Consider the following 21,196-nt stretch of genomic DNA (forward strand, 5'->3'; position numbering starts at 1 on the left):
AGCTTGTCTTCATGTTTTCAAGAAAGTACATAGAAAAAATACGGTTGCAAAAGCAGCAGACTTTAGTGAAGGAGGACAAATACAATAAAACAATTTCCCTAGGGAATTTCTAATAGAGACATGTGAATTAATATATCCCATTATTGTTCATCTTTTATGATATATAGGTGTAGAAACAAACACATAATAGTAGCACAGAATACCTTCAACTGGAATGTCGCCCTGAAAAATGCAAACTGACATGTAGTTTTAATTTGTTTGTTCTTGACTGGGAAGCACAACATGCAGAATCTTAATGAGCCATGGGGTAGCGATCGCCAATCCTAGACATGTTTATCTTGCATTGTCTTTGCTGCTTGTGGCAGCTTTTTAATTTGGGTATATCAGTACCCCACTCTGAGACAGTTTTTTGGTGGCTTCATAAAGGTATTAAGGTTATTACTGCATGCTCATGCTGTGGCTGGACAGTGGGCATTCAGGTGATTCTGATGCAGTTCATTTGTTCCTCTGTGCTCCGAGAAGCCACTAAATAAAACCTCACTTACTACAGAAGCTTTAAATAAGGCTGTCAGATAAGAAACCAGTTTTCATACAGGTTAGGTAGCATTTCCAGTTTTGTTTGAGGCTGAGATGGGGTTAGTGCCTGGATTCTCAGGTGATAACGTTTTACAAAGTGATCTTTTCATGTATCTGCCCCATGGTGGAAATCTGACAAGACTGGTTTTTCCTGAGACCCTACTGAGCCATTTTGCTGTCCCACCAATTTGCCATAGAGCTCAGTGTGGAGAAGGATTTGGCTCAGTATTATGTTATATTATATCCTGGTTCTGCCAGGAAACAGCTACTAAAGTTAAGCTATGGTTCAATTTGTTTGTTTCCCCGCTTGACTTCTCCCTTTAGCTAGCCTTTGATGCAGGCCTAAATATTCTCAGCAGATACTTGCCGTCTTGAATTTCCTATACTCAGTAAGATAAAGTTCCTGCCAGCTTGGAACCATAATTTTTCATTTTATCTTTTCAAGCTTTGTACACAGTTTGGAGCAGGCTTGTTAGATCCAAGGAAGGGAGGAGTAGAGTTTGACTGCTGAACTGAGATTCTCTCTTCTGCTCAGGGCTATCCTGGGTGCTGTTACATAGGCTGTATTCTAACACAATTGTTTTGAATGTTACTTTTCTCCTTGCCCTCCCTTTACTGACTCCTTTCTTGTAAGAAATATAAGCTGCTTGTTTTCACTCTTAGGGACCTCCATGCCTAGTGGAACCACCTTTGTGATCTCTCACAAGAATGTCCAGTGGCTGATATCTACTTCTCGTCAGTCCATCATGACAACAAACATTGCTCACTCATTACATTTTCAAGTCTATTTGTGCTTCCTCGCAAGCTACCCTCACACCCTTGGAGGGACTCTTCGTCTACATCCATCTCTATATTTCCTTGATGTCATTCAGGTCCCCGTTAAAAGTCTCATTTACAAAAACCTGATGGTTAAATGTAAACTGCTCGCTGCTATTCACTCATTGTTTCCTTCTAAGTTGCTAGCGGTCTGTTGTCTGTCTTTCTGTATTTTTTCATAAGCTTTTGGGTGCAGAAAAAGAAGAATCAGGTCTCTTTTTTCCTATGTTTATAAAACTCTAAATATGACAGAATTACTAGAATTTCTAGGCTGCGTGCATGATAGGCACAATAAATGACAATATGGCATATCACTCCACAGAGGAAGTTAACCTTACATATTCAAATGCTCAGTTGTCGTAAATGAACTTAGCTCCCTCCAGCCAAACGCAACTCTGGCCCAGGATATTTGCCTTCTAAGTTATTATTTTTAATATGGGTCCAGATGATAACAGTTTAAATAAAGTACTGAACTCATCTATTTTATTCTTAATTTATAGTGGTGCTTAGGGGATATGCAGATATTTAAAAAGAGTAAAATCAATTAACTTGTGATCCAATTATTTGTGTTAGCCACTATGGGGTTTTATTTTAGAGCACTGGATCAGACTTCCCCAGTTAAGCACCGTGCTTTGAGAATGTAAACCTTTCATTTTGAAATATGATGAACCTGTGGTTATCTTTTCTCTGTTTGCAAATGAATTCCTATTTTTGTCCTTTCATAGTTCTTAAATCCCCTTCTTTACTTTTGTTTTTGAAAGGGGCACAGTATAAATATAACAGATTTTTCTGAATACTAGGAAGTCTATTCCTTATATAAAGGCAGCCGAACAGGCAAAAGAGTTCACCTTCTAGATAATATACGCTATATTTTTCTGGGCCTCTCTATTTCACAGTAGATACTCATCTTTTGCAATCACAAATCTGTGATTTATTCACTTTTCACGTTATAAATTTAGAGTAGACCCACGTGACAACTTCTGTGATTTGATCATTCTGCTTTTTCATCCATCTTGAACAGATTTGAGTCTAATGTTCCAGACAGCTTCAAAAACACTCAATGTTTATATGGTCATTTCTAAAATGCAAAGAATGCTAGGGGTGAGTGTATCGCTACACTTGGAATTATTTGGCTGGGCACAGCCTGTGCCTGTAGCTGTCGTCATTTCCTTGATCTGCAGGTGCCAGAAGCTCTGCAGTTTTATGCCCCCAGCAAGTCTATGTGCCCTTTCTGCACTACTAACTCACTGCAATTGAAGCTACTGAGAGCCCTTCCTAAATAAGGAGAAAATAGATACACAGAAGAAAGCCCAGCCCAGCTGAGATATCCTTGAATTAGATGTCCTTAAACTGACATTCAATAGTTTTTGAACTAGCTGGCATATCGTGGCAATCTTTTCCATCATAGTCTGGCACTGGTGGGGTAAGCATAATAAATTTCTCTCACTGGCTTCACAATTATGTATCTGAATAAAATAGCTAGATCTTGAAATATTTTACCCTAACAGCTCTTATCGTCCCCAAGGTGATCCAGGGAGTATTGAACACTTAATTGAATCAGACTAGTGGATTAAGGAAAAGATTTTTCAGAAGCATCAATATGAATTAGGAACAGATGCCCAGTGAAATCTAAGGGTTAGATTCTTTAGGATTAAGTTCCTTGAAGTCTAGTCACCGTTTTACAGAGATAAATAGGAATTGTTTGGTACTGAACACTTGTTGGGAAAAATTCTGGCCCTTATGGTTCTGATGTCTCATTTTATACATGCTCAAGCTGAGACAATATGAAATAATACAAAAGTATCCATTGGGCTAATCTCTTATTTTCAATTAGCATAAGAGGTGTCCAAGGGTGCTTTCCAGTGGCAGCATTTTGCTGAGCAGGAAGGAATATAATCTTGGTAATCAGTCCTCTGTTATTTCCAAGATTCTTAATAGAGCTTTTCTTTTGATTTGTTTCAAAGCAAGCAAAAATATTGTTATATTATTGTTTAAAGTTAATTAAACAGCAAATGAGCTTAATGATCTGTCTGAAACAAAGCTCAATCACAACCTGTTACATATTAACTATAAAAATCAAAAGAATCTTTATATTCTTTGTTAAACATACCAAAGAAGATAGAAATAGCCAATCATTAATGTCATCCTTTTATAAAATCAAGTTTGAGGCTGGAAGGCTTGAACTGAATGCATACACTCAAATTATACAGCTAAATTGAAAAACGGTTTGAAATCATAAGTCAAATCTGTTGGAAGAAATGAAAAAAAATAGATAACTGAAGACAGGAAAAGACATAGTTATCTCCTCTGTATTTTACTATGAGGAAATCCATTTTACCTACTATTTGTCCAGCTTGTGAAATCTATATATTAATAAAATGCCATTTCCTGGATTCAACATTCTCACAAAATCTTCTGTAGTGTTATGACTTCATGTGGTCTATAAGACAGAACAAAAGACATTTAGTCTATTGAGGTTTTGAATCCACTCGGGTGATTTTTCCCTGGAGTGATATGATGTCACCGACAATGTAACTTTTAAGCGGCGCACGTACAGCAAAGCCTATTTGTGTCATTGAAGTTTGTAATTTTGGACTTTTGAAGGCTTAATCCCTAGAAATGCTAAGATTTCCTAATGATCTATAATGGTACTGCTGATGTTCAGCACTTCTCAGGATTAGGTATGTTATCATTCTGGTTTATCCACCTATAAAGCAGGTATTATCTTATCACTCTTATATACAGTGCTTTTAGCACGTCAGCCTCAAGTACTTGAAAGGTGAGGAGTATTATTAAGTCTGACCCTTACAAGCTTTTCCAATGATTTGCTTAATATTTTTCCTACATAAATAAGAATGATGTTATACACTTTTTGTCTGAGTAGTAAATTAGCGAGAATTTTCTCATAGGGCTTGGCTAGCTGAATAGTCCAGCAGTGCAACAAACTTCACAAGGTCATAAAAAATTCTTCCACTGAAAAAAGAAAGTAACACTGACTTATAGTTATGCCGACAAAATGGTAGCATGAGGTCCAATTATTTTTGTGTCTCTTAGAGCAACCCCTCCAAAAAACGGTATGGGAACACTTTTTGTGAAAAATGTTTTATGTATTGATAACAGTGTAGTGAAAAATTAATAAGAGTGGGGTAATTTATGAAAATAAGAGTCTGAAATGCAAAACTGGATTATTTGTAAATAATAGTACATTCGAGGGCAAGAATGGGCTATATATTAGTCAGCTTCCTCTTCTACTTAGCTAGGAGTATAGTTCCCTTTCTGAGAGCATATGCAGCTGTGGCACACTATATATTTTCAGGATTCACTTTTCCAGTAATATGAAATGAACTGTTGTCTTGTGATCAGAATCTTCCAAAGCTTGATTCCCAACGTATTGCTGCTTATCTGCCATCTATTTAATGGAGAACAGCTGTAATGTGCTACCTTGTATTTCATGAGTGAGAATGTATGATTTGGAGCCTATAACAATCAGTTTCAGTCAAGGATTACATCTTTCTCCTGTTATGGTAAACAATTAATGCTGGCTTGGATATTTTGTGTGTGTGTGGCCATTAATTGAAAATAGTAACAATTTCCTCTATGTTTTTTTTTCTAGTTTCAAGCCACAGTAAAGGAGGGAGTCACGGGCGTAATAGTAAACTTAACCGTTGGTGACCGAGATGACCCAGCAACTGGAGCATGGAGAGCTGTCTACACCATTATTAATGGAAATCCAGGGCAGAGTTTTGAGATCCATACCAATCCCCAGACTAATGAGGGAATGCTCTCTGTTGTCAAAGTAAGAACTATTTGCTGTTGTACTATATTATTACTGTAAGGTCCACCTGCTGGATTTACTGCATAAAAGGCAGTGCAGCAAGGATATGTTACTCAAAAATATATAGTTGGCTACCAGCCCTTGTCACAACAATATGTTATAACCCCTTCTTCTGTCACAGTAACCTTACTTCTTTAGTCATAAGGACCTGCCTGTTGTTAACTATAGTGTCATTGTGCTTAAATAACAGCTAGTTTTGTAGTAAGCATCACAATTAATAGTGAGACTTCACAACACAGTTCTGTTTGTGACTGAAGGTACAATTAGAATTCAAGGGCCACATTTTTTTCTCGGAGAACACAGATGCAAATACCAGGGAAGTGAGGGATGTGGCTTCAGACTGAACTGGAGAGCCGCCTTTGGTCCCACATTTCTAAAGTCTCACGGAAAAAATTATTACCTGTCTTTGTATGAAGATAATTCTGTATCTCACACTTTTTTAAAAGAAAATAGTCCTGGTTGCTGCCTGTACCAGGATTTTCTCTGTTTGACTTCAGAAGAGGTATTTTCAATTCTAAAGACAAATGGAATGTTTTTCCATGGTGGTGCTTTTGATTTCAAGGTAGGAGTTGAGAAAATAGCCTTATCTTACTTATCATAAGTAGCTACTAAGTATGACTCTGATTTGTTTGCTAAATGCATGTTACATCATAAATAAGCATCTATATATGAGAATTAAATTATATCTATGAGGTATGGCGAAAAAGTACATGCTCTTGGATAGAGGGACATCTCCATCTTTCATTAAGTTCATTATCTTCAGTGCACTTTATAACTACCATTGTGTCTAATGCTAAACTCTGACCCAGTATCAGTTGAGATGAATGCTGCTGTCCCATTCTGGCTAATCCTGTCTTCTGCTGGTTTGCAATGGGGTACAAGGAAAAAGTGTTAAGTACTGTCTTTGCACCTTACACTCTGATTTTATAATGTGTTTTACAGCCTTTAGACTATGAGATTTCGGCATTTCACACACTGCTGATCAAAGTAGAAAATGAAGACCCGCTGATTCCAGATATAGCCTATGGCCCCAGTTCCACGGCAACAGTTCAGATCACTGTTGAGGATGTGAATGAAGGCCCAGTTTTCCACCCAAACCCAATGACAGTGACAAAACAAGAAAACATCCCTATAGGCAGTGTTGTGTTAACGGTAAATGCCACTGATCCAGATACTTTGCAACATCAGACTATCAGGTGAGTGCAGTACCCTCTAATTTTCATCCATCAGAAAGTGAGTATGTCTTTTGTGCCTAAGAATTTGCCTGCCAGTACAGAATTAAATTAAAGTTGTTTGGGCTCTACATAATAAGTGGCATTTTTTTTTCCTACAATGAAGAGATTCAGTATGACGAAAACAAAGAACTGCATTAGACAGGGGGCACTAGTTTCCCAGGCTATGAGATTACTGCAGTAGAACAATTGAGTGTCATAAGCAACAGACATAGCTTTGCATAGTGTTTCAAAATGACTTTTCACCAGCTTGTTTATTCCTCTTCCTTCATGAAAGCCAGAGAAAACATGTAAAAATTGAAAATGTGTATAGAAATAATTTATGTTTTGCATATGGATTAAGTTAATTTATGATCATTTACAATGTCCGTCAGTGAAATAATTACTATCCATCCACATTCAAAGGAAATCCTTCCCAGTGAAACACTGAAGCTACAGTAAACTAAAACTTGGCCTTGCCCAGATAGATGAAAGTAAACTATTATTTCTGTACTATGATAACGTAATCCCACACATGTGCCATGTCGCAAGGAGCAAACCTAAGTATTAAGCGGTGCCATCATCTTACATTTTGATCTACCTGGTCTGGTCTTTTGTTTTTAGATTTGTGGAAAAATGAAAGATCAACCGCTTTCTTCTCTAATACTAAATTGACTTTCCAGAGAGCTTTTCTCAGCATTTGAGAACTGCAGGTTAGGCACTAAAACTAAAAGCTATATCTGTGGCTTTTTTCATTCTTACCTGTGAGTCTAATTTCCCCTAGATATCAATGTATATAAAAGGGCATAAACATCTTTGTGAGAATGACTTCAAAGCTTTACCTGAACAATGTGCAGTCAATCTATACCATGGAGGTATAGATTTCTCTACTATCACAGGATTATTTAGCAGTGATTGTGCACTTCTTAAAGAAGGTCTGACATATGTACTGTTCTACAAAAAAAGAAAGCTACTGATCTTGAAGATGTTCTCTGTCAGTAACAAATGTTAGTAAACATGCCATTGCAAAGGACCGCACTGACAGCCTTGGATTCAAATGATGAGAAGGTGAATTTAAGCAGGTGAGTGTGCTCATCTCCAAGGAAGAAGGAAAAAGGGAAGGCAGATAATTAAAAGTTTCAATTCTTTGCATCACCTCAAAAATACCTGGTTAATGGAATACGAATCGTTCAGTTTTTCTCTATCAAAAATGCCTTTGAGTTCTGCCATTGAAATTACCAGCTTATCTGAAGGATGATTCTTAGCATATGTCATTCCCCTTGTTTTCTAAATTTGTTTATTTACGGAATGCATTTTTATTCTTAATTTTAGTTTTTGCTCCAAGGATTCCTTATTTCATTCACTGGGGTCACACAGATTTGTCTATGGATGGAAAAACTATGGCATTTCTATTGTTTGTCAGATACAGCAATATGACCCTCAGCAGCATTACTCAGAACCTGGTTTGTGTAGCGAAAAGATATTTGTTCCATTTGGGGTTGGGACTGAGGTTAAGAAACATAATTATTGAAGTTCTCCATAACTTTATGTATTTTCATGGGAGATAAGAAGAGTCATATTAATTATTGTAACAGTTGATTTTGGGATGCTAAAAGAGAAAAACCAAGAAAAATACAAGAATTTGGTTATCAAAACCAACAAGAAACCAGAAACTATTATCTGAATTTTTCCCCTTGACCTACTGATTTTGCTGAATTTCTCCTAACTACATTGGCACTGAAATTATAGAACATACCAATGAGTCGCTGAAAACTCAAAGTTAGCTTTGGGTATTGTGTGTAACCAGCTAAGTAACATAAACACTTTCTGCAGTCCACCACATCTCACACCGGGCTGCAAAAGAACTCTAGAAACCTTGACTATAACTAGCTCATAATCTGTAAGTTAGAAGAAAATAAAGCAAGTGTAATGGAAATCTGGGAAATAGCGGAATGATTCAGGAAAGGCTAATTCAACTACCTGTACCACCTCCTGTTGCTAAAATAACAGGAAAGCATAGAGTAGCATTTTTAAAAGATGCTTTTAACACTAACAGGTATTTTTGAAACACATAGCTACTAGCAGTGAAAAAGGAAGACTGTAGTATATGAGAACAGTTTCTGCAATTAAGGATAGTGTAAAGTTGCATGTATAGAGGCCAAAGCTACTCACTAGTTTGGGTCTTCCAGAAATGTTTTCTTATAAGTTCCTACAGGCAGGTGTGTGTTTAGAGTTTGGGCCTAGGTCCAGGCCTTTTGTAAAGAATGCATACCAAACTACGTGGTTCTCAGACTATGCTGTTATCAATTATATCATCAGAGTCCTTACTATGATTATACTGGTAAAATAAAGACCAAGCAGGCACAATACAGACTTTAAAATGAAATAATAGACTAAATATCGATAACCACGAGCAAGCAATGTTTTGCGTCTGCAAGAATCAATGAATACCAGATTTGTATTGTGTGTGCTGTGTGAAAAATGTACATTACCCCCAACAAAGTATATATCTGTTCAAAATGTACAGACGGATACAAACAAAGGAAAACCAGATAATTAGTAATGTTACTTTTTTCTATTTTCAACCAGTAACAACTGAGATATGTCTAACCGCAGGGATATTTTTAGTTAGTTTTCTATATAAAACTTGTAGGAGGGGCTGATGATTATTTGTAATCAGAAAATTTAGTTATTCTACTAGATTCAACATCATAAATGCATTTCAAGAACCATGAATAGTGTATAGAAACCATTTGTGCCATTGTCCACATCTAGATTGTATTTATTCTTTGAACATTGCATATCTGAATCAGATTCAAATTACTTATCTCTTCAAAAAACGTGGCTTACTTTGTAAAAATTCCTAAAGACAGCTGTACTTTTGAAGCAATTTTCTTTCTTATTCTTCAGCTTGAAGTGTTTTTGCAGACTGAGAAGGAATTTCATTTAAAAGTTCAAACAAGCTGGCAAAAATGTATTACACTGAAAAACATATGACTCCAAGTATTTGTAAGACTCAAAAGCACGTACTTTGAGCTCTAGCTATTTGTCTGCACATGATTAGCCGTTAACTTTTATGGTGTCAGCTCTTCTCTGATCTACTGATGTTAACATTTCAAAGAAACTCAAGGTAGAGGTAGAAACATCATCCTGGAAACAAGAACCGCATGCTCATATTGACCAGCTAAATAATGTAGGCATCAAGTTTAATCTTAGTCTAAATTATACCTGTTTAAAACTAGGTTAAGACTGACTTTCACAACTATACCCAGATCTGTGATTTCCTATGAAAAGTCTGCAATAAGTATAGTGAGCTTTGGACTCCAGATGTTGTAGAAAGGAAAGAGCAGACGGAAGCAGTGGTGTTTCCTGAACACATACCTTTGGGTGGAAAGTAATGTTGGTTCTGCTCTGATCACTCCCAGAAAGAAAAGGAACCTGTTCAAGTTGGATCATGTTTCTTAGATTCATTAACCTATTTTTTTTAAGCGTTTAATTCCCTCTATGGTTTTCAACTTTTTTAGAATTAAAAAATTAAAGAAATCCAGCAGGCCCCATTTTAATTATAACCCATCAATTTATTAATAGAACAGTAATGAAGCTTCTGAAATTTGATTTCTTAATCAGGGATCATTGTTATTTTTGTGCCAGATTTAAGAGTTTAATTTTGGGTGCTTCTTCCCAACCTCTGAAATTTTAATCAGAAGTTTCAAGTGTACATGTCAATGAGAAGTTAAAGGCCAAATTTAATAACATTTTCTACCTTGGGAAATTAAAAGAAGAGCCTCACTCTCTGAAATCCATTATTAACAGTAGATCTTAATTAAACACCTTTACGGTCCTCAATATTTTGTCTGTGTGAAGAGATTGGTTTCAGTATTTTTTCCTTTTTTGGATTCAACAAGTCCAGGATATTCAATAGTTAGACTTTTAACTATGTGTAAATAAGTTGTTTACTGCAGTGTATTTGTAATTTTTAATTAAAGCAACGTTGTTCTCTGGTTTTGTGGTTTATCATGGCAATGTATTTTTATTACCTACTGTGCTCTTGGATTTTAAATTATTTATATAAATGTATTATTGCAGTATTTATTCTCAGTAAGCAATATGACTCAATGCTTCAGAAATATCTTCACAAGAAAAGTTTATTATAGCTCTAAAGCATATCTAATTCATTAAGTAGAGCTAAAATGCAGTGTTTGAAGCCGGAGAACTTAGAAACGGAACCCAAACTGCGGTGAGTTTCATGGGAATATGAAAGACTACCAAAAATATCTGAAGCAATATATGTAAATAAGATATATATTTGTGTGTGTGTGTGTGTCTGTGTGTGTGTAATTTTTTTTTTTTTTTATCTGCACCTTAATCCAGCTGATTCCACATAGGATAAATGGCTTCTGGAAGCACAGGTACCTTGTCTTAGTGCTGAAGTCTCAACTGTTGTAATTTGAAAGCCAATTTTTTGCTTGGAAGTTGACATCCTTTTATTTGATTCTGGTATCCTTATATCACCATATCATTAATTTAGTGGAATTACACAAATATGAAACCAGTAAATCTCCATTAGTTTGAGACTAATGAATTCAGGTTAGAATAGCCTGTGACGGATCCAGCTACCCAGCTGCCTGTTAACCTGCAGCCTGGACATTCGACTGCTGTGGCACAGCCATTATACTGGCACTGTGTTTGATAGCTCTGCTAGTCTGTAAATGGGAGAAAGGTCATATGTATTTTTTTCATCATTTCCAAATAACAGCTACTGGTCTATCTGGAAGTTGGATAGACTCCATTTCTCTTTACATAAAGTGCATTTTTCTATACTGCAAACTAAGTGTATAGATTAATAAAGCTTCATCCTTGAACATCAGACCATGGGGATGATAAGGCTGAACCTAACAGACACTGAGTTAAAAGTGATCACGTTTGTTTATTTGTAATTTGACCAAGAGCCACTGGACAATGGGCTGGCCATTGATTGGCTTTGGGAACAGGAGCTTTTACTACTGGGCCACATTTTGCTTTAGATTGCATCATCCTAACTTTGAGGTCAGTGCCTATGGAGTTGGTGGAAGTCAGTGGAAATGTTCCAAACTCTTATCAGTGGCAACCGTGATCTGCATACTCTTTTTAAAAAAAATGATTTCCTAAAATTCTGTAAAACAGTGCTGAGACTACACTGAAGTGGGATTTCTTGTTCAATGAGTTTCTTCCCCGTCTCAAATACTTGAGAAAACTAAGGAGAATTCACTGGAAAAAGCAAATTTACTTCTGTCACTTCTCTTTCCTGCCAATCACTACCCTTACACGTAGTGAATATATAAGCCATGAATTGCAAAGACAATTCAAAAAGCCTTTTTCATGTCCCTTGCCAGGATTTTTTCCAAGATCCTGAACCCTCTGAACAAGGATGAGGCTTCAAATCACATTCCTCACAAACACTTAAGGGATCAATTTTGCATACTTTGTTGCACATCAAACCTTTTTAAAGCCCTTTTGTTGCAGGTGGAGGGTCAATAAACTTGCTTTTTGGGATACGCTACAATCACTTACAGCAGTACTATATAATGAGAGAGGGATAGAAAGTCTTAAAGAGTGAATGCTTATGAAGTAACACACTTAGTCATTGTTAAATATGTCTCCTAGAGTCTGAAGGACTTGTCTTTGATTCCTAACAACAGGAGATTTGTTTTCCTTGTGCAGACAGAGGAATAGTTCTATTGTTATAAATGAATGTCTGAGCCATGCTCTCAGCATGCAGCACCAGAGTTTTTCACTGTAAGTTACACCCAAGAGCATCTCAAGTTGGCTCTGCAGTTTTATTTATGGCCTGCCTGAACCCAGCCATTGGGAATTTGTAGCACATCTCTAGATCTGAAGTTGCTGTATATTGGACAGTGCAAATTGTTTTTCTTTTCCTTTCTCTTTTTTAAGTTAGAAAGAAAGCCAGGTAGAGAGGGAATCTGCTTGCAGCAAAAAGTTTTTCCTGTTCTGTCTTTCCTGCAAAATTTTGAAACACAGAAACACTAACTCTAGAGAGCTGCATGTATTGGGGTATCCAGCAAGCAATGCTGGAAAAGGAGAGATTTAATCACTTCTGAAAGAAAGAACTTGGCCAATTACCTCATGCTACACAACTACCACCTATAATTGTAGGTACTCACTAGTCAACTGTTAGCTCAACAGTATTCTACACAACAGTCTTTCTACTGAAACTGTTTCTTGAATGTATTAATACTATCTGTGTAGGTAATCACTGTGATATGTACATGTTACTATCATAATATTAATATCTGAAGGGAAAAATTAATGAAAAAATACATTGCCTTTCTTTTTTTTTTTTGTCGTTGCTTGACCAAACTGACTTCCACTTTTTGTTTACTGAACAAAGTAAACAATCCACTCTTTCCCCATATAGCAAACTCTTTAAGCCTACAGCAAGATGGGAAGAAGCAAAATTGTTTCTGGAGTGGTACTGTACCTCCTTTATTCTCCTCTCAGACCCATGACCACACTGATGTAGCTTTGGAGAGGTGATAATGGCTTAAGAGTAAGATCAGGCCCCATTTTTCCTGTTCAGAAGATGACTTGTAGCTGGCTAGCCCTCTGTGGCTATATCACTGAGTCTGAATTAACGTGGAGGAAGCAGCTGGAAAAAAAAAAAAAAAAAAAAGTCGTCTCTTGTGGAAACTACTGAGATGAGACTGAAGAGAATAAATGACTGGAGTAAAACCCCAGTGCTGAGAGAATTAAAACATCTGCCAAATCTGGAAACCATGTCCTATAAAAGCTGTGGATGGCATCTAATGCTGGCCATTCAGGAAAGCCACTTTCAACTCCGTCAGCTTCAATATCGGAGTTATACTATTAGAGGACCTTCTTTTCCTCAGAGTAGTGAACAGATGTTGATGGTCTGCTTCCCAAAGTCTGTTTTTCAGTTCTTTTATTACTCATAGGCATTCCCTGGCTTGCTTAATTTACAGCCAGCCTGTTAACACCTCCCTTTTAGCACCTTGGAGAGCCCCGAGGAGTCCTTGATTTCTCAGCTTCTTCTAGTGTTTCTCCTAGTGGTGAACACCTCTAAGTCTCCCCCATTGCTGCTTTTTACCCTCTTCTTACTGATGTTATCTGTCTCTGTGTTTGGGCAGATGTTAGGCCTCTTCTTTCCTTGTCTGCTTTTATATATCTTAATTTTTAGTGCATAAGGACAATCCCATCTAACCAGTTGGTGCTAAGCTTTGGTATGCCGGCTTTGCCTTGCAGGGAGGTGGGGAAACTCCCATGCTTGTTTGTCTTATCTATGCTAACAGCTAGTCTTACTGCTTGGTTCTTCCTAGCAGTTGCCAGGGCTGGGGGGGAAGATTAATGTACGTAAACAGGTTGCTATAGCACCTATTTTTATCTTACCCTCTTATAGTAGGAAAGGAGGGAGAGCAGAAAGCAAATTTTCACCCAGACTGAATGAGGCAGTTCTCCTGAAGAACAGGGTCCCTTTCCTGAGAAAAAAGGTTAATCCCTCTCTCTCTGATTAGTCCTTGAAATAGCAGAAGTGTCTGAATTAAATTATTAAAGACTACCTAAAGTGAGGGTCCCAGGAATTCTCAATCCAGTGATTCATAGTTTTGCAGTAACCCAGCTGCCTGAGGCCAGACTTTATCATTCCTAACAATACTTGTCAGAAGAGCATATTCCTAAAATTTTCCACCTGCTCTACTCTGTTGGAATAAATCATACTTAATATGTTGATATTAAAGCTATAGATGACAGAATTGAGAATCTGTGTTTCCATGTAATCAAATAAGCCATAGAAACCAATTTTAACTTCCCTTGATATTACCTTAAGAATCCCAAATTCTTGATTAATAAGGATGAATGTAACATTTACGGGGAGTTTAATTAGACCCTCTGTCTTTATCCTGCATAACAATATTATGCCACATTATGATTGCAACCATGTCAGCACTCAGAATGAAAGGCTGTGAACTGTGAAATTATAGGACACATTTTTCATGTCACTGACTAAACAATATTGCAGATCTTCTTGGGAAATATAACAATAGGATATATCAGTCGCAAGTTATGCTTGCAGTCGATCAGATCTTGACAATAACTCACTATGCCATTACTGTTCTCTTCTGGTTTCAGAAAAGGCAGGATTTTGCCTCTGGAAGAAGTAAAGAGTATCTTGATTATAATAAGTTGGCTATCAAGTTTGAGGACGCTGTGTGAGGAGGCAAGTTGACAGGGAGAGGGATGGTATGAATTTCTGTTAATATTTTAAAGCCATCGAATTCTTGAGTCCCACTCAGCCAAGTTAGATCACGCATGCACGTCTGTATGTAGTTACAACTCTCAGTGGTGCTTTGACAGAAATTTATTTGGGCTGGTAATATGTAAGATTGTAGCTCCAGTGACCATCATTATTTTATACAAAGGCAAAAGTTAGAAAACCAAGCACTCAAATAAAAGTTTTCCAGGAAGACTGGTAATGCATCTAGGCCACAATCCTGTCATCAAGTGGAAGTATATAGTTAAGCCATTCTTGTTCTTCTTGTGGAGTTCAGCACTTCTGTCTTTAAAGCAGGTATAGATTTTAGATGACAGCAGAACAGGTGTTGCCTGGCGTTCATGTCCTGATTGGAAAAGGGAAATGATGTAATTCTTTCATAGCTATTTGCCCTGCTGTGAAGATATGGGGTGCCAATGTTATGGCGATATTTCATTAATTTGCCATCTCCAGAATAAGGACAGAATAAACCATGGACACGCTCCGTTCAGCAGCAAAATTCCCACTGAATCTGGGTGTAGGATTTCATCTCGGAGCAGAAGCTTTCCCAAATACACAGGAGTTCTGTTATATATTTACAGCCACTGCTCAACTGCAAGACATCCCTAGTCTGGGCATTTCAAGGCATAAAGAACCCCATCTTCTTTCAGCCTCACAGACGGTTATTCTTGGAGTGGAATTTAAGTTCAGTGAGCAAATTGTCAGAAGGTTTAAGCACTCATTTTTACTAAATGGAGCTCTGCAATGTTACTGTAATAGGAAAAGAAGTCTTATAGAGTTCAATTGGAATTTTTCTATTAACTTAGTAATAAGGATGCCAATTTCTGTAAAATAGTTTCTGAGTAAGAGTGAAATTATGCACTTTGTTAAGCAGCAGTAAGCCTGCAGATTCGTTCTTGGTTCAAATGTGAATTGCTAGGGACTGGCTTCTTCCTAATTTTATGACCATTATGCTCTAGGTAAATATGCCTACAGAGACATGCATGCCTACTCTACATATAGCTAGATAATTATTATCCATGTGATCCCTTGGGGCAGCTCCATTGGGTAGTACTTAGCGTAGCATTGCCTTGGAGATACTAACCTGTCTCACACAGATTTCATTGAATAGTCCAAACCCTGGAGAATTTTTACATATTTACCGATTTTAATGGGCCTGTCAGAATAATGTTTTCTCTTTTTCCTTTCAAATGGGAAATTTCCAATAGAATTCTACCTGCCTAAGGCCCAGCCTCTCTGGAGATTCAGCCCTGGGTCATTGGTAGCATTTTATACATAAAAAAACAAATGCAGCCACAGAGTTTATCTGATAATGCTTCAGGGCTAAAACAAGAAATTTTTGTATTAGTAGGGCACAAGGTTTGCAGCTTCAAAATGAAGCAGTCAAAAGATACTTCTGGCTCTGGAAGCTTCTAAGTTATTAACTAGTGTTTAAAACACATTTTAGTAGAGAAAGAAAACAACACTGTCTCAGTTTTGCATATCTCCATGTCAATTGTGTTAAGTTAGTTTGACTCATAGAAACTGTTACAGAGTTTAGGTTTTCAAGTACAAGGAAAAAAGAAGAAAAAGCCCATAATAGCTTTAATCATTGTATAACTGTAACCCTTTGAATGAGTCCTTCTTTGTGCAGTTAGGTGAGTTTTTTCATTTCAGCTCTTGTCATTTCAGGAAAAAAATAGTAGATATTTTTAGTTTTAAAGGTCTTGAAACCTCCATTTTTTGTCTGTTAAATTGAAGCATTAAAATTCATCCCACAGTGATACTATGGACATGCATTGAAGGTGGCTGGCAAAACATTCGGATTCCTAATGACAAGGGAAAAGTGCATGACAAGTTTAACTCTTGGGTATCCAATCCAGGGTTAAATAGCATAGAGTAACTAAGAGATAATAAGAAGCTTAGGAGAGGATTAAATACCTTCAATTTACAGAGCACAATATATTGTGTGCACTGAGTGCAATAGATATCAAGCAGAAAATAAAACTATACATGACCAAATAGTGGAAGACTGTTGGTAAAGTGTTTGTCTCATTGGTACCGCACTGCAATCAAGCAAGGCCTAGATAAAAAGTTTATCAGCAACTGTCAGTGTGGCAAATTAAGGTTAAAGAAGCAACTGTAATTCTTCCATTTTCTCTCTTTTTAGTACTCAATCCCGTACCATCTAATGAAAGCTCTTTTGTGTCATAAACGAATACTTAAGTGGAGCTTTTTCCTCTAACTTGTTCACATTTTCTATCATTGGCCAGCAGATTTCTTAAATTACACACATTTTTCATGTTGCTTAATGTACATCTGAAAGGGGCTTGGCTATTATGATGATGAACATGATATAAAAATTGTGCTGTATAGAGTAGATTTGTTGCAGGCAGTATATCAGAGCAAGCATTCAGATGCACACAGGATACTTACCCTAACAAAAAAGATGCTTTCTAACCTCTAAAGGAATATTACTGAGAAGCGTTCAGCACAAACTCACCTTTTGGCAAATAAAGGATAATTTTCCCAGTTATAAATAATAAAAAGAATATCCTTTAATTTTCTATTTCTTTGAAAAACACAGGGTTTTTTCATAGGTCATATATTATATGTTAAAGTATAGGTAAAAGGGCTGTTTTCTCCATTCAGCTATACCTTGTGACATTCTTTTCAGATTATCTAGCAGAATTTTAATTTCTGTCAGTATTCTCTATTAACGTTTACATGTACAGGACCAAATTTGTTTTGCAGTAACATCAGTTAGACAAGGGATGTTACAATGAATATCCCCTGAGTGAATATAACTGAGCGTGGAATCTGACTTTTAATGTTTTTGTTCAACAAGTGAAAAGCAGTATTTTACTCTTCTAACATCCCTTGAAGGCACAGGCAGAAAGGCGGGGGCAATTCAGCACAGCAACCTATAACAAATGTAACAACCTAGACTTGATGACATTATAAATAAAACAACTAAGACATGGTTATACACAATCTTGAAAAGTGATAAGGACCAGACGGGTAGGAGGGAAGTCCATGGATTTTAAAGTGCATTTGGACAGCCTGAATGCCTGAGAATCTGATTCACAGAGATTAGAAAAGGTAAATCACACTTCCCTTTTCATTTGTCATGATCATTAAAGATAGTGAGTTAGGCAAACAAAAGAAACTGGCCTAAAATAAAGGACAAGATGTGACATGATATCACACATTGCTCCAACATTTAGGACAGAAAGTGGTTGCGTGTTTTTTGTATAGTTCAGTGTACTCCGTCAAATAAACCTCAGATAGGAGTTTGCCTATTATTACAAAAAGAATGAAAGAAAATTAATTAAGTTTCTTCTGTAAGAACTGCACCCATGAAGTGCATAGCATACTCCGCTGGAAAAAATGAAAACTTAATTTGTGTTATTGTTAGCCAGGAATAAATGTGCCGTTTTCTTTATATTATCAGATTGGACAGTAGTGTGAATTTTTCTTGAATGTTATACACTCACATTATCACACATGCTACTGAATTTCTCCCCTACCCTTTCCTTCTTTGTTATTGAATGCTACAAGGTTGGAAACTATTTTTACTTGGTGGGTATTAATTCCTCTGGGCTACATAACTATACAAATGCATCGAGACAGTCTATTTTCCTACTATGAATACAGTTATTTTTAAACAAAGCTAAACTAAAGAAGTAAAAGGAAAAACACATCTTAATTGCTGCAATTATAATACCAGAGTGACATATTTTATGGAATTAGTTGAGTTCTATTTCTATGGAAACAAAATTATTAATTTGTTGGCTCTTCACTGATTTATAAAACCCTTTGAGAATTTCCAGTTCTTCTGGATAAAGTCAGGCCATTAATCAAACATTAGACAGCCTTGCATATATTTTTCACGTAGACGTTGGCATGAAATTAACATTATCATGTTCATGTATTGTAGTATGCAACTGAAAACATAATCTGATGCTGAGCAATGGTAAGGATGTGGTTTTTTACTAGGACATCAATTTAGCACAAGTTTTTACGTATGTGCTTCTATAATTTTCCAAAAGTAATGCCTACACAGAGCAATTCCATATCTGTGTGAATAACTCATACAACTTCCCTGAGACATCCTTCTTGGACAAATTTATTTGCATGCGCTTGTGTGTGCATAAAATATTTTTCATGAAGAAACACTAGGAGTTTAGAGGAAATATAGGAAAATGTAGGGTACTAAAAAAAAAAAGTTTATAAAAGCCTAACTCTCTTCTTTAAAAAAGCCCACATCCTTATTTCCTGCTCTTGCACTGACCTTTAGAGAATTCAGCCTTCATAATAATGCTTAGTAGATTAAACAGGGAAGAAGGAGTTAACTAACTGCTAACTCACTCATCGGTTGGCACCCAGCTGTGACCAAAATCATCCTGATTTGATTCTGTTTAATTCTAAAATATTTTGACTGTATTTGGAACTTCCCATGTCTCCTCCCTAGAGGTAGCATTTAGGAAGTCCACATAAGGGCTTGAGCCAGGCTAAGCCTTTCATTCCCCACCTCCTCCTCCCAGTGCCAGGCACTCGCAGGAACTCAAATTTCCAGCACACTGATGTTGCTTCTGTCAAGCTCCCTGCTTCAGGGATCTGGTGGTGGGCAAGGGAGGGACATAGTGGCATTTTGTTGGTTTAAAATTGGCATCAATGTAATGGTGGTTAGTGAAACCATCCGGCCTTGCTGATAAAGCTCTACCCACAGGCACCCATCCCAGAGGTACAGAAACACAAATGTGATGGGAAATATTTCAAAATTTTTCACGACGAGGGTGGTGAAACACTGGCACAGGTTGCCCAGAGAGGTGGTAGGTGCTCCATCCTTGGAAACATTCAAGGACAGGCTGGATGGGGCTCTGAGCAACCTGATCTAGTTGAAGATGGCCCTGCCCGTTGCAGGAGGGTTGGACAAGATGGCCTTTAAAGGTCCCTTGCGTCCCAAACCATTCTGTGATTCTATGATTCTAATGTGTAAAAGTGTCTGCTTGGGTCTGTGTGATGGGGCGTGCCCGGGGATTAACGGGTTGATGGGAGCCTGCAGGCTGTGGCAGCAATGGCAGCGCGTGGCTCTGTAGGATGACAGGAGAGGCTGAGGGGTGATGCTGCAGACTGCTCCGGGTTCGCGCAGCTCTCCCTGTTGAACAAATCCTCTCTAAGAGATGTCAGTTATTAATTCAGTTGTTATTGTGAACTGGTAACATGAAACATACTTCTGGGGATCAGCTCCACATGCAGCAAAGACTACAAATAACAGCTCAGGCAGTGCTCTAATGTGAGAAAAAACAGGATTCAAGCCAAGTTTTTTGCCTGGATCAGGTCCAGCTCAGCTCCCAGGATCAGTGTTTTCCTTTTACTTGGTGAAGTCTGGAGTCCAATGTGGATCTTTGCCACTCAAGATTATGCCTGTCAAATATGTGAAAACGTGCTCTTATAATTGTCGGATTAGCAACCAATATCTCACCAAAATGAGTTTCTGGAGAGGGAAACCTGCACCAGCTGCATATTTTATACTAGCTGTCACATACATGCAGTTTAAACAGATCTGGGGGGACGGTGCTGTGCACTTGATGGGGAGAGGAGAGGGAACGAGCAGGAATGGGGCTGTTTTTCCTGCCAGGCCCCTAACTGCAACCTGCCAAGAAACTCGGAGGCTTTTCTAAGTCAGCAGAACATTATTGCTCTCCTATCATCTCTTGCGTTAGGGCGCTCGCCTTAGAAATAGCTGAATCTTAGAAATAAGTCCTGTGCAAGTTCAGCCAACTCAGGAATGCCCCAGCTCTGTCAGCACAGGAAACTACTTCGATTACTTTTCTGGCAGTATCAGCTTCTTCACAGATTTTCTTTCTGAATTGCTACTTATTGCACAGTCAATTTATTGTGTGTTAAATTTTGTCCTTTCTTATGCTAGTCCCTTTTTTCTTTGTCTTTTGTTGCTAAGCTAAAAAAAAGGTAGTGAAAATATTTATGCTGGTTCATCACAGTAAATATACTTTTATGTAAATTTTTTGGCTGAAATACCTGATACAGCCAGGGAGCCTGAATTTACTTTTTTTTCTTGAAGAAAAATCTCACGGAATTAGGTCTCAAGTAACTTTGTTTGAAGTATTTGGCCTTTATAATTAAATTTTTATTTCACGGAGTTACATAGGAATAAGAAAATTGCCACATGATTGATGCGATAGCTTTTCTGTGAATCACTGGGTCTGTCCTTTACTGTAGTTACATGTTCTTCATAGCAGATACTTCACATTCCTGTTTAAGAGATGAGTATTTGCCACTTTATCCAAGACAGAGACTCAGCCTCTTGTTCTTCGTTGCTTAGAACCTTTCACTTTATCTTTTCTGACCTTGGCTTGACAGACTCAGCAGACATTTCCTTCCTGGCATCGCTTTTACAGCTTTAACTCAAGTTGTCTGGTGATTTCAAGGTTGCGGTTTGTGAGTCTGGAACTTATTTTCTAGCAAAAT

At 37.4% G+C, this 21,196-nt stretch overlaps 1 protein-coding gene across 3 annotated transcripts in view; it reads left to right on the forward strand.

The window, feature by feature from the left end:
* The window catches only part of CDH13 (cadherin 13), a 520,720-nt gene that overhangs the window by 450,608 nt on the left and 48,916 nt on the right, over positions 1-21,196 (forward strand). For all 3 annotated transcript variants that reach the window (XM_087740241.1, XM_009467298.2, XM_087740242.1), the window contains 2 exons: positions 5,006-5,188; positions 6,170-6,423. In XM_087740241.1, the coding sequence (XP_087596367.1) occupies positions 5,006-5,188; positions 6,170-6,423 (437 nt within the window). The remainder of the gene's footprint in view (positions 1-5,005; positions 5,189-6,169; positions 6,424-21,196) is intronic.

The sequence above is a fragment of the Nipponia nippon genome, unplaced genomic scaffold, assembly GCF_047370975.1.
Source record: "Nipponia nippon isolate SJK-2023a ecotype South Korea unplaced genomic scaffold, ASM4737097v1 scaffold_7, whole genome shotgun sequence".
Taxonomy (NCBI): domain Eukaryota; kingdom Metazoa; phylum Chordata; class Aves; order Pelecaniformes; family Threskiornithidae; genus Nipponia; species Nipponia nippon.